A 14,866-nucleotide genomic window follows, 5' to 3' on the forward strand; every position below is an offset into this window, starting at 1 on the left:
GACGATTTGTGTATATCGAACGAGCCGCTCGCTGTTATGATCTAATGGTCCCGTGCGAGGAATCAGTCGTAACGTGTTACTTGCATCGGTAACTTCGATTCCGAAAATTCCATCGATAAGTTAAAATAAAACCGATTGGAGACAAGTGGAAAAAAGAGTGAACATTTCTTCGTGACGATCGCTTATCACGACCAAATCGTGCGTTTAATTAGTACGATCGAATTTGTTCCTGTTTCTTTTCCTCTCCAAATTTGCGAAGCAATCAACGGAAATTCTTCCACAAAAAAAAACCAACCCAACCCACATGAATACACTCTTTGCGGCCGTATTCCGTCAAATAAATTCTATTCGGAATGTGCAAAATAAATGTGAGTATTTCGTGCAAAAGTCAATGAATGAAGCAGTTTCCACCTGACGATTTGGAACTGTTTTGGATTTTTTGTTTGAAAACAATACTGAACCACGTGAATCAAGTGTTAGATCGCTGAATGTGAATGAAAACAAATTACTGTGGCAATTAGTGGAATTGGATTGAGAAAAATAGTCGAGCAGCTAGTGTGTGTGTGTATTTGGAGTGTACGGTGCATTGAATCAAGCAAGACGCATTAATTGCTCTGTGAAACGAACCAGATTGTCAATCAGCCAGCAGGCGTGGTGCAATCGAAGCAGTTAGACCACAATTTAATCCATTGCACCTCATGCCATTTGATCACATTTTATGTGTGTGAGTTTTTTTCTCTTCGTTGCTTTCAATTCATCGAAATTCGCGTGACTTAAGTGTGATAGAAAGAAAAAAACGAATACCGAGAAAAAAAGGTTTTCGTTTGGGATTAAAACGTTCCACCCACATAATAATTGGTTTATCGTGGAATGTGCCAGTGAAATGGAAAGAAAAAATCCAGTTGCAGAAGGTCCCAACGTCTCGCTGCACACAGAAGATTAATACCGAAATTATAATCAACCTGTGACTGAATTTATTTCGCTGTGAAGTGATTAATGTGTTGGCTTTTGCCGTAATTTTTTCCGCTTTACTTGTGGCCGAAGAAAAAACAGCAGCAGCAGCAGCAAAACGAAGTGGAAAATATCTTGAGCGTATTTTTACGACTTAATCAGTGAATTTTTGTGTTTGCTTTACACTTTCGGGTGTGTGTGTGTGTATATATATGTGTGGATTACTGTCAACTTTTGGGCTGATACAAACAGGTGATTTAAGTTTTACAATTTGTTTTCCCATTTCGACTCCTTTTATTGTGTCGGTTCTTTTTTTCTTCATTTAAACATGTACCATAATCAGATGGATTTGTGGTTGCGGTGCACGGTTTTGCGATAATTCTATTATTCTGATGTCGCTTACGGTCGATGCCAAAGGATTACGACTAAGTTTTTATTTTTATCTCATTTTGGCATCGGTCGTTGTGTGTTTACACGCAAACTCGACGACTCCTTCGCTTGACAATATTCTTTTTATTCGAAACAAGAAAAAAAAAAATGCCCAAAAACAGAGAAGATGCGACTCGGTCGAAATGCTATTACAGAACCAAATCTACCGAAAAGAAACAATCCCACCAAAGACACAAGCATTACGTCGACTTATTCAACAAATAAAAATAAAAATAAAAACAACAACGTCCAACAGCAGCCAACAACAACAACCAGAAAAAGCAAAAGAAAATTCCAAAAACATTCAAGAATAAATAACCACCTACAACGAATTCACTTTCTGCTTCGACAAATATACACGGTTTCGAATGATGTTACGTAAAATATGGCAAATTTGTGCAAAAGACAAAGAAAAAAGCGTTCTATGGAGATTCTGAGAATTTTTCAAGCACAACACAATCAATTTTCAAGAGAAAGGACGCGCATTAGACAAACAAAGAAGGAGATTACGAACTTAGGCGCACGAATGGGAGAGAAAGAGAAAGAGACAAGAGAGAGAGAAAAGACATGAAAAACACTTAACCATGTGGAAAAGAAATAAAAACAGACACATTTCATTGGCTATTATCATTTGTTATGCGGACTTGCTGCTTCATGTTCATGTTCTCACCTACAACAGCAACTGGTGCAGTGAGTAACACTTTATGGCCAACACATAAATTGGTGCCAAAATATTGAATTCGGCACATTTCACATTCACACTCACACACACAGTGTGGCACTTGCAAACGAATATTCATACCATACATTTCGATAAGCTTTCAGCTGTGTATCACCAACTGTATTATATGTGTGTTTTGGGTCGTGGTGTCTTTATGAACATCGTCTCATAGCAATAAGTTTCAGTCAAACGACAGTATTCTTGACAAATAAATCCTCAAATCCTTATTTTCATTTGTGACTTTACGCCAATTCCGAAAAAAACACCATTTGAATATGGAACATAAGTTACGATGTCATTATTTATGTCCCACTGTCACAGCTTGGATATGCCATTTTTCCACTCTATTTTTTCTCTCGGTTTATTGTTGTTGCTGATGCTTCGAGATGAAAATCGTGTATATGATCCAAATCGAAATATATGCTAATGTTGGACGATGCTGTTTTTCATATTAAAATGTCTAAATAAATCGTCGTATGAAGAGAAGAAAAAACAACACTATGAATGAAAAATGTCTTTCTCGCATCGTCCTTCAACTCTTTTGTGGTTTGCCACGTTCAAAAGGTAAAACCAGTCCAAAGAAACAGTTCAGATTATTAAAAATATATTTCCATAATATTCTTGCCGATTATTTTCGGTGAAATATGTTTGGCCAAACGAAATGATGTAGTAGGTACTAAATATATACTAAAATATGGCAAATAAATTGGAAGCCAAATAACATTTTCGTTTCTCTCTGATCGCATCTTGATTTTATTGCTTCCAAATATGTTGTCGTTTTTTTTTTTTGTTAAATTCATTCAAAGAAATACTGCCATGCGGCTCCTTTACTGTCTCATTCGTTAGGCATTTTTCATTTTTTTTTCTAGTTCGGTATTCAAGATGATCAATATCTCTCCGTGTCTATGGTTTTGCCATTCGCCACACACAACAAAACTTATTATAAGTTCTGATATTAGGTTTTTTGCATGTAATTTGTGTTGTTCGATGTTTATCTGCTTTCAAACATTATTTCGATGCAATTGAACAAGAGCAGAGCGACACTGAGATTGTCACCTACTTGCATTCGAAAAAACCGCATGACTATTTTTGTCGATTCGCATTTCGGGTTACAAGATTTCTGTTTTTGTGTATGTGTTTCGTTTGCTTTACATTTAATCATGATTCATGACGAGATGCATATCGCACCGCACGCCAATTCCATTTTCAACTCGAATTTGCTCGTTCTAATTTCCAGTTTTCCTCACGATCCACTCGTAAAACGCAATTTAATTTAATTAAAAGCGGTTTTGATTAAATTTTATGCGGTGCAAGCCGATGACAAACGAGCCAACCTGGTGACGATATTGTGTCATATTTGACTGGAAATTGCCCACGTCTGTTCGTGAAGCTACCAAAAAAAAAATGAAACGATGTTCGTGCGCAATATTTCCGTAAGTGGGTCGAACGATTTTGGCTACTGCTGTTTGCCATACCAATTGCGCTTGAACTGTGCTGAAATGAAAGTTTATCTCTCAAGTTTTTATTCATTGTTCCTGTTTAATTTAAAATGAAGAAGAAGAAAAATTAATCTGAAGTTGAGCATCGGAGAGAATCGCTTATCCTTACATTTCATCTTGTCGACATGCACCCAAAAGTGGAACATAAACACAATTGAATCAGCCGATTCGATCGGAATTGTACAAGTTTCTGGATTATTGGCTCGCGCTCGGTTGTTGCTTTTTTTCTGCTGACATCACTATTGCCGCCTTTTTTTATTTCTTATGGCCATTGACCGGCCAAGATGGAAATTGATTGTGTACACAGAAAAAAATTTCTTTTCGAATTATAAAGTTCAACGGCGCCATTGCGATTGGGGTTTTTGTTTATCCGAAACAAAGGAGTTATAACTACGATTAAACTGAATGAAAAAGGAATTATAGATTTAACGCTCTTTTTTCTCCAACCGAAACGGTTGAATCAAAAGCTGTAAACAAAAACAAAATGAGTATGAATAAGGCGAATTATTTATGTTTATTTACTGCTTTTGATTATACACAGTGGACCACTCGATTGTCTTCACCTTGTTTCTTGGAGATGTGGGCCGTGCAGTTATCATCGAATTGATATTCAATTCATTTTGGTTGAATTTAATACAGGCAATGACCAAGTAATTCAATTTTGACAAAAAAAAATACTGCGTATTCAGGGTCGATTCACACCGAATTCGTTCAACAAATGTCAGCCTAGTACACACCAAATGTTGCGAACCATTTTTGGTAACTGGATTGACATTCTCACGCAACTAAACGCAATTTATTCATTTGACTCACACCATCAACCGTCTCGATTGCCATTCATCTGGCTTAATGTTTAAACTTGAAAGTGAATTAAATTTCGCTTTTTTGGATACCGAAGAGTTCAAACGTCTCAAGTGTATTAATTGGTGTTCGCGTTCAAATGGTGTTTTCCGGTACTTCAGCGCCAATGGGTTCTTCTATTGCTTATTTTCGTCGCGAAAAACGCTTCGTTAGTTCTATCTGTTCGATGTTTATCATTTTAATGGACTTGTTCTCGTTCCTTATCCAAGAATCGTTCTTCATCTGCCTGGAAATACGCATCGCTGTCATTTATGACTCTATTGTGATATTTCGAAACGACTCAACTCGTTTCTATGAAAATAGAGTCAAAGGCAAAATAGCATAAATGAATAAATTTTCGCGGATTATTTGGGATTTTGCTTGTTAGGCTTTGACTTTTGATTGCAAAATGTTTATATTTGTAAAAGATCGTACGCACCAAGCCAAATTCGGGTTTTTGTTGTGAGGCCGCAAATTTCGAAAGTAGTATCGAACCGACAAGCGATAGACGGACGACACACGATTTATTTGCATAGCGAGAAGAGGTGTGATTTTCGGCGAAATACAAGCGCGCTCGCTGTAATCGGCCTAAAATATTGCAGCCAAAAACAAATTACTTTTGTTTTCTGCTTAAACTTGCCATTTTTGTTTGACAAGATGTGACTTATTTAATTTTTACATATCTTTTCCATTCGGTATGTGAATCTCAACTAAGCGACTCGAAAAAATCCTATTGATTTAAACTTTGTCAATAGAAATAAAGTCAACATCGGATTTGTTACGTGACTCATTTGAAATTTTACGTAATTAACTCCACGTGAATTGTCAGCCGAGAGAGATTCATGTTCAATTTATGCAAATCACAACCGTTTTGTATGCAGATGTTGTCACCGATGATTTAAATCGGTTAAAAAAAAACAAGTCGTGCGCTCAATCAAAACGTGTGGCAGCTCAAATTTGTTTTGGGCCTTTCAAATACATGTCACTGCCGCATTAATTGCCTCCATCGGAAATTGACACTCATAATCATCCAATTTTTCCTGTGGGTGTTCCCACTTATGTCCATTTTGACCCACTTAAGTGGCGTATGAAGATTTTGTGGATATTATGCGATGATAAGAGCGATATAAATATCAAATTTCTAATAGCGGTTCTTATGAAATTCTTAATGGCGCCAGACAGATTTTAGCACGATTCTTTGGAAGCGATTCCAGTGTTTGGTGTCAATCGACGAACACCCGAAATTGTGCTAATTTTGCAATGGCTTTGAATGTCAACCACGTCAATGTCACACAAAATAAATCATACGTTTCAGTCTATTAATCATACTTATTTTGAAGTTGAGTTCAACGACAAAAACGAACCATTTCAATTTCAGTTCACCGCTGTCTACGTTGAGAACATTGTCGACGACAAAGAAAAAAAAACCTTTGATACAATGAAAATGGATGTAATAACACTAAACTGTGTCTCGGGCCATAAAATAAACAATTACTCATTTTTCGACGGAAAAAACATGCGAACTTCTTGCAAACAAAATTGAAAGTTTGCAAAAATCAACAACAAATTAGCGATGCGACAGAGAGGAAGAGAGGGAGTGAGAGAAAAATGAGAACAAAACGTGAGCTCTGTGGACTCGATTCATTGAACTCGACACATGATGACAATTTGGGTTGTTCGACGAGTGTCATTCAGACGGCTGTGCTTTGTCTATGCTCGTCGTCACCACACGTAAACAAATTTTGGAATTCGTCGGAAAAAAAAAATTGCTCACAAATGAATCATGTATTTCGGGATAAAATTCAACCTTCCGGCAGAAAAAGCAATGAATGTACTTTGACTCAGAGTGACAATTCAATTTAGATATTGGAATTTGTCCGTTTATTTCGAATTCGATGTATTTTCTGATTCATTCTGTTGTCGGTTTAAATCAGGTTTTATCTGTTTATGCTTCGACCATTGCTCGAATATGTCGGCTTCTTTTGAGTCGAACCTTCACAAACCTCTTTAATGTCAGAGTTAAATGTTTTATTTGAAACCCACTTGGAAAACATATCATTAGTTGCTGTCCAAGCAGTTGGACAGCGTGAAAGTGAATCTCAATCACATTTTGTCGATAACAACGGTTACGATTACGTGTGTGCGACGGCCAACTCAATAAATAAGATATCATAAATGGGAAAGGGGCAAATGTATTTAATCCATTCGCTCACACCGTTGATATAAAATCTTCTTTTGATGTGACAAATCGGAACCAATATTCATAATTTATCGAACAATTTGAATAAATTTATCCACATATCGGCCACACACTCAATTTCACACTGGATATTTGGCCTTAATTCCAGTTCCCTGGCTTATGGCTTAAATACTTAATGAACGGACTTGCATAATATTCCGAACGAATGCCCAGAGTCTTTTAAAATTTTGACTGAGCGTTTGAGTGGCTGCATAATTACTGGAATTATGAGTCATTAAAAATGTCGTTAAACCAGCACAGATCAATATTTTTCTTAGCTCTGTACTTCGTGTCATTCTAAAAAAAAATGGGAACGCGCAACAAGTGTTTATTTTGGTTATAAAACGGCGCATTGATGTGGTTGGAACATGCAAAGTGATCATCTAACCGATGGGATTATGAGCCATTCCTCTAATTTGATAATTTATACCGTCAATCGCTGCAACACCGCAATTATGAAATCGCAATATTGAGTCGTTGTTGCTGGTCGATTTGATGCACGCGTGTATTCGATACGTGATACAAAACAAAAATCGCAAACCAAAGGAGTTTTTGCCAACGCCTTTCGAACATAATAAATATGATTGTAAACACATAAAACGAATTAACTTGACGATGACTATCTAATAGATTAATAAAATCTCACCATGTTTATTAATACTATTTAATAACAGTCTCACACTGAAATGGAAACCGACTCAGCGAAAATCCATTTGATTTGACACAAAAGAATTAGAAAAAAAAACTAATTGAATAGTTTAGAGAAAGCAGCACATCAACGACAACGATTTACGTTGCAAAATAACGACATAATCAATGATATGTTGTGGATGTGCAAGCATGCAGTTTGCTTGCAGCTTGAAACGGAAAAAAGCATCCATTCACACACATACTCTTATTTGCATTCAAGATTTTGAAATCCCGTATGAATTTTTACATCGCCCCTTGTGCCCTGACAGCATCTCAGTGTCGGTTGATTTTATTTTAGAATGGAATAAATGAATGCGGCTTAAAATGCATCATAAGCGCAAACCGTGTTGAAATATAATTATAAATCGATGCACAACAAATAACAAAATAAAGAGAGAGAGAGAGAGAGAGAGAGAGAGAGAGAGAATCGCAAAACCCATTCGCTAAGCCAAACATGGCACAATGTGCACAAATCGCACACAGCAAACGGCTTTATTCAATGGATTCGAATCCGGTGAATGGATGCACCACATGAAAATATTAATTGATTCTGGTTTCGTGTTCAGTTAATAAAACATTGTTTATCGATCGCCGATCGCGACGACTTTGTAGTTTCTAATGAAATATGCAAATGGATTTGTTGGCTCGGTTTCGCTTAGCTTTTTGTGTTTCTTTGTCTTTGCGATGGAATAATTGAAAGACGATTGAAATAACACGCTAAAAGTTATCGATTTTTTTTCTTGACCAACGCAATAATGTTGCTATAAGCAGTGTTTAAGTTTTAAACTTCAAGAGCTACTTGCTTAGAGAGGCTCATTAAAGCTCTCTGAATCTTTTTGAGAGGCTCACCCAAATTCGGTACTCAAATTCGAATGAGGAATATGACGTTGGACTTAGAATTAAAATCACATCTCCGATACATTCAAAATTTCAAACTAAACGATTTTTTCTTCGGCGTTTTATGCACTTAAATTACTTGATCACACGTTTGCCCCTTTCACATTTTCCCTAAGAATTTACGACTTCATTCACGCTGATTCATACAACTATTTTCCGCGTAACATTTTCTCCTGTGTTTTTTTTCGCTTTTCAAATTGAAAACAGTAATAAAAGTGATTTTACAAGAGTTTTGAACCACGCGCCAGGTCTACCGAATCCGAAATTGCTTCATTATGTTGAATCCAGACAAAATGTTGCCGTTTAATCGGCATTTAAAAAGATATTTGTCGAGCACAAAAAAAAAAACCAAAGAACATGCGCCATAAATTTGTGCTGCAAATTTTTGCAATTTTCAAAGTTTGCCATTTTATCGATTATTTGAATTAGACCGAACAACGGGGCAAATAGCATGAAAAGACCAATTTTAATGGAAAAATCAGCTGGAAATGGTGGCGAAGTCCATTTTTAACATTTTATTAATATTGCAATTATTGTAAGACATTGTCGTTTGGTGTAATGAATGCAACGGGCCACTAAAATGCATTGATTTACCATTTCACTTATCGAGTTGTGTGAAAATGGGCACGCGGCGCATCGCTCGAATGACTACGGTGATCATCATCATCATCAGCAGCAGCAGCAGCACGAGAGAAGGAAGAAAGCGATAACATTAAAAGCACCACCAAAGTAATTCCAATAAATTTTCTATGCTAAACGAGATACGTGCAGTGATTTTGCTAAAGTGTTTTCGATTATGAATCGCAGTCTGTGCGAGTGTGCGACGACGGGAGCTAATGTGGTGTTCGAAGAATGCTTCGATTTTTATGCATTTTTTCCTCGTCTCTTCATCAACGTTGAAATCATTTTCTCTGCTCGTAAAATGTGTGCATGAGAAATCATGCATGAATTATTATATTTAACACTTCGACTTCGTTCATTCCCGCGTAATGTGTGAAGAAGATATTTTGCATTCAAAGCACCCACCATCAATACAAGACGTGCTACACACAATTAGTATTCCTGACAAAAAAAATGTTTTTTTTATTACGTTTGGCATTAATACTGGCAAGTGGCAAAGATCGACGATGGGAAAATATTCCAGCAAGCTCAACTTGGGTTGCATTGCGAACGAGCGAATGAAATGGAGCAAGTGGTTTTCGATGTTCGCATTCAATAGATGTGCAAAAGTGGCGCACACACTTACGACGACGACGACGACAACAACATCGAACGAATATGGTCAAAGCAAGGACGTAATTGAACCATTTTCGGATGCGTTTTTTCTGTTTTTGCTTTTTCTTCTTCGTTTCGTTGAGTTCGTCGTGTATCATTATTTATTTATTATGCATTGTACGCGCTCTCTCGGTACGCTAGTTGACTGACGCCAGATGTTTGTTTCCTTTTGCAGTGCATAGCGGCAAAACAAAGTGCGCGCACACACAATGAACATTTGCTTTCGTGCGCTTCTTTTCGCTGTTGACGTGTTCGTCTCCAACGACGGATTGTTGCTGTTGCTTTTTAATCGAATTTATGATATTCGATGTGCGCTTGTGGATTTTAGATCACGGACACCGCACCATAAATATTCGACAATGAATCAGCTTTCGTATCGTTCAAGACATGAATGAAATACGAACAAAAAAGAACAACGACGACGATGAAAAATCTAGTCAATTTGAATCGGAATGCAGCAGAATAAATGGTTGGCTTCAGGCGATCGATTATCCGATGCACTCATAGGTTAATTTAATGGTTTCATGTCAAATAGATTGAATGATGCTTTTCACGTGAGATTTATCTAGGCGTTTCACATACACACACGAAAAAAATCTCAGAATTGGGTCACATCTGAGCATCCGTGCATAACGGTAGTGTTGTTGTTGTTGTTATTATTGCACGGATGGCCTTCCAAAGCGCCAAATCATATTCAATTTATGGAGATTTTGTAACAGTTTCCTGCGCTTTAGGCGGGATAACAACACATACTGGTTCTTTCCCTTTGATAAAGCGAACCGTATGTGGTAAATGGACAATATAGCTATGGGCCCTCCTAGAAATTCAAATTGCACGGACACACGACGAATTAGAGTTTTTTATGGGCATCGGTCGATTATATGCACAATTCACCATTTATGTAATAAAAACCATTTGCCAAAAAACGAAACGGTTTCATGTGAAAATCCATCCTGGTCGCTGTCTCTCGTCTGTTCATGATTTACTGACATATTTTTCGGTATCGACGGTTGGGTGTCTGGGAAAAAAGGCCGTTGCATAATAATAGTCGTGCTGTATTCTGTTTTTCGTGCGTCGCATTTTCGTTTTCGTTCAAATCCATTCGAATAAACTCTCGCTTAATAAACGTTTACGTTACCGCCACCGCTCACTTGCTGAGTATCAACATCACTTTTCAAATGACTCATTTCACTTGCACTCGACGAACAAAACGCTGAATTCGATATATTGGTTGGTTAAATCGTTTCTCGCGAAAAATTATTGTCATTTACCACCATATTCATTTTCAGAATGAGCTTCGCTAATAAAATCTCCCGCTGATTTTTCTCACTATTCATTGCATCTCGTCCAGCTGTGCGTTCTGCCTGAGAAAAAAGTTCACTTATAAATTATCTCAATTATTAATCCAATTCGCTGCTGATGTCGAATGTGAACAAGAAAAAAATTGAACTCTTTCAATATGATGAATGAAACTGTGCAAGCAAAAAAAGGCGGGTTGAAAAGAGAATTTTAAGTAGCATTTTTTGTGTACCGTCATTAATCTCTTCAATTCGACTGAATTAATTCTGGCGTCGCTAGAGCGATATATCTCGTTTACTACGTTGAAATTGACACTTGAAATGTGAGAGCATTAAAATGAAATTGTTAGCAAGTGCGGTGCTGCTGTAAAGTAAAGCGGCTTAACGAAAAAAATTCAATACACACCATTCCATTTCCGTTTAGTTGTTTGTCTTGAACGTCAAAATATTTGTACTGATTTTGTAAACAGTGAAACAAATCAAATCGTGTTTGTGTGTGATCTGTTTGCAAGCCACTTGCTGTTTAATTGATCAGATTACAAACAATTATCTTGTTGTTGTTTCTTGCCTCTCTTTTCGATTCCAAGGTGCTTTGAAAGCGGTTTCATCGGCGGTGAAATAAAAACAACCTATGCAATTTAAAGTATCTGTTAAACAGAGTTTAACATTTCATTTACTCATTTAATTACTAAAATCAAGAGCATTAATGCTTGAATTAAGGATTAAATTATACATTTAATTGTGGTTTTGATGTTCGATATGAAATAGTTATAGCAACACATTTTCTGTGTTAACACATTATTGTTGCCATTATGCTCGCTTTTTTCTCGATTTCGTGAAAGAAAAAATAACGATGAAAAATGGTTTTAATAAGCCTGCACGTATTGCATGATGAATATATTTAACGTGTAAGCTTGTGCTTCAAGCAATCACTGTGCCTATATATTAAATTATGATGAAGTTTAATTGATTTTGAAAAAAATGATGTTCTGTTTGTCGAAATTGTTATCGAAATGAGAACAAATTGAATCTTTATTTATTTGCTGAATTAATTAAACAACGCGATGTTTTCAAATGATTCACTCAATAATATTATCATATCAATTTTCAGTCCCATACTGAGATGGTAGCTGCAATTCTTGTCTGATTTGTATAAAGAAATGATTTGGTGTGGGAATCGTCGATAGTATTTAACATTTTTTCTTTCGGAAAATGTGCATCAGTTTTGGGATTTAAAAATTTGTTATATAATCTTATTATGTTGAGTCATAACATGAATCCAACTTTTTATTATCTTGTGGGAGGGAGAAGTTGATTAAAAACTTGCCAACCCCAAATTTGAAATCGATCATCTATAAAAAGTTGAACGTGTGTCTATAAAAAGACTGAATCGCTATAAAAAAAATGACCGTGCCAGTTTCGGCTTTTTCAAGTTCAATTTTACAAACGGCAACGATAGCAAACATCCACTTGAATCGAAAGAAACAACTCAATTGTGAACGAAGTGCTCAGTTCAGAAAAGCACTCAAGCTATTTACAAGAGATAAAATTGGAAAAACCGATGAGAAAACTCCTGCATGTAGGCAATTCGTTATTCCCGGGCAAAGAGTCAGAATCAACTCAAAAACTCAACCGTACCACTTAAAGTGCAGTTATTGTGCAAAAGTTTCCAGTTTATTGATCTAACTTTTCCTATAGCCATAAATAGCGGTTCATAGTTTTTCCCATAGCAAAGTAAAAGTGTTATAGCAACACAGTAGCAGCAGCAGCAGCAGCAAAAAACGAGTGAATTAAAAACTTTTGCTTTCAACAATACAAAATTTATGATGATTTGTTTCCCCGTTTATTTGTGCGACGTAAAAAAGCCACCGTTCAATGCGAGAAAAATTGGATTTAATCAAGAAAGAAAAAAAGCATTCCAGTGATTTGAGTACGTGTGAACGGGGCGATTAAATGATTAGAAAACCGTTTTGGTTGGCATTTTATCGCACCATTGATACACACAGCAACAAGAAGTGTTATGCACAATTGCGGCGGACCCAAGCATTTTTGCCAATTTCGGCTTAACCGCGTTTCTTTTGTGCAGCGCACACACACAAAGTGTGTTAAAAGCCGAAGAAAAGAAGGCGATAAAATTGATACAATGGGCAAAGAGGGAGAGAACGTGCAAGCAGCGAACAATTGTTGTTGAAAGATAAATTTATGTGTGTGACTTTTATGATACTTAATTTTGTTTGTTTACAATTAACAAGCTAATTTATTGAACAGTGCACACTGCACACACACATTTACACTCGGTGAGCGCGGCGCGAGATGGATTATGCATTGAACAATTGTTCCAAAATGACTCTTTGATCTCAGAATTGTTTCAATGGTGCATGCAGTTGAACTTAACACCGATCATAATCCCTTGATTCAATTTATGGTTAAGCTATTTTTATGGGTTTGTTAACACACATCGCTTTGTTGTTGTTGCTGTTACTGCTGCTGCTGCTGATTTGTCTCGCCGATGAAAATGCCACGTTTAATTATGAGCTGACGAGAAATGCCGTTCAATTGACATGAAAAGTGAAAATGTCGCGCGCGTTTAGCTTAGTTCCCTACCATTTCTGCGTTATCAATATAACCTGGTCAGTTTTTGTTATGCGGCTTATCAGATTAGACACGCCACCAAATGGAAAATTATTATTATTGATTTATGTTTAGCCGGTAATATGTGTGGATAGTGCTCGTTATGTTCACTATCACTGATTTGTTACACAATCAGTGCATTGTTTGACCTTAATCTCGAAATTTATTGTCTCCACCGCAGAACAATGTACGTTCACATACGTAGCTATTATCCGGCCCGATGCCGATCTCAAAAATAGCGGTGAAAAATGTAATAAATAATCAGGAAGCAGTAATTACCGTACCATGAACAACATTTTTCGTGTGTGTGTGTGTGTGTGTGTGGGAGAGAGAGATTTGCCGTAATGTGTGCGATTCTTATCACCGAAAACAGCTGTTTCCTCCGTTTGGAAACAACCTTTTTCTATCTCCATACAAAACAAAATTTTCATTCGTGCCGCAGAATCATTAGAATAAATTATTTTCCGTTGAGAGTTTTGTGCAAAGTCAATTAATGTGCAAAATGAAACTGCACCGTTCATAAATTCAAGCAAACATACACACATACACAGGGTCGCGCTATCATGATAACACATTCATGCTTGACGGCTTTTCCGCTATAACCAGCTAACTGATTGAAAAAAAAAAAGTTTCTTTTAAAATCATTTTCAACCGGTGATGAAAAAAACACGCAGAACAGAAGCATCATTAAAATATATAACGTGATTTTGCCGCTTTTTTCTCCTTCATACAATGTAAATTCGTACGCAATTTGCATACTCATAACTCAAAGAAAAACAATAAGCAAGTGAATCGACGATTCTCATTTTTTCCTCTCTTTTTTTTTCTACAATTGCAGGTCATTTTCTGTTGATCGCACGTGAGGAAGGTCATGGTACTTTAGGTAAAATAAAGTATCACTCTATAGACTAAATTACTGTCATTGGCAAATTCTTGGCATTGTCACTGTCACCGCCACCGTCCAGTAACGGCTGTGAGATTTTTATCAACAAACAACAAACACATCAACGACGACGAAACGAAAAATAACAAAAACATGATCGAAGTGCCATCACCAGCTGATAAAAATTGCAATGTGTTGGCCGTGCAGGCATACACTGGACTACATTTGGAAGCACCAACACGGGATGTGGTAAGTGCCATTGAAATATTTTGTCCAAAAATGCTGTTTTTAAATTACGACCATTCCGTTTGAATAATAAACACCGCAAAAATATTTCAATTTTAATTATGAATCGTTGCTGGTTTTTTCTGCATACGTCTATGTTGGACACTCTAACATCCATACGTACAGCGTCCGAGCAGTAGGTAACAATAATTAACACGCTGCCGCGGTAGAAGGTAAAAAAATCCGATGAATTTATGTTTGAATTTCCATTTGAACTTTGTGGCCACC

At 36.7% G+C, this 14,866-nt stretch overlaps 1 protein-coding gene across 1 annotated transcript in view; it reads left to right on the forward strand.

Annotated features, from left to right (window-relative positions):
* Nucleotides 1–14,866, forward strand: part of LOC129565965 (uncharacterized) — a 105,468-nt gene continuing 90,602 nt past the window's right edge. Inside the window, exons 1-2 of the mRNA XM_055441390.1 lie at nt 1–1,203; nt 14,309–14,602. Coding sequence (XP_055297365.1) covers nt 14,507–14,602 — 96 coding nt within the window. The 5' untranslated portion in view covers nt 1–1,203; nt 14,309–14,506. The remainder of the gene's footprint in view (nt 1,204–14,308; nt 14,603–14,866) is intronic.

The sequence above is a fragment of the Sitodiplosis mosellana genome, unplaced genomic scaffold (assembly GCF_009176505.1).
Source record: "Sitodiplosis mosellana isolate CC-2019 unplaced genomic scaffold, AAFC_SMos_1.0 Smas_scaffold_3, whole genome shotgun sequence".
Lineage (NCBI taxonomy): Eukaryota > Metazoa > Arthropoda > Insecta > Diptera > Cecidomyiidae > Sitodiplosis > Sitodiplosis mosellana.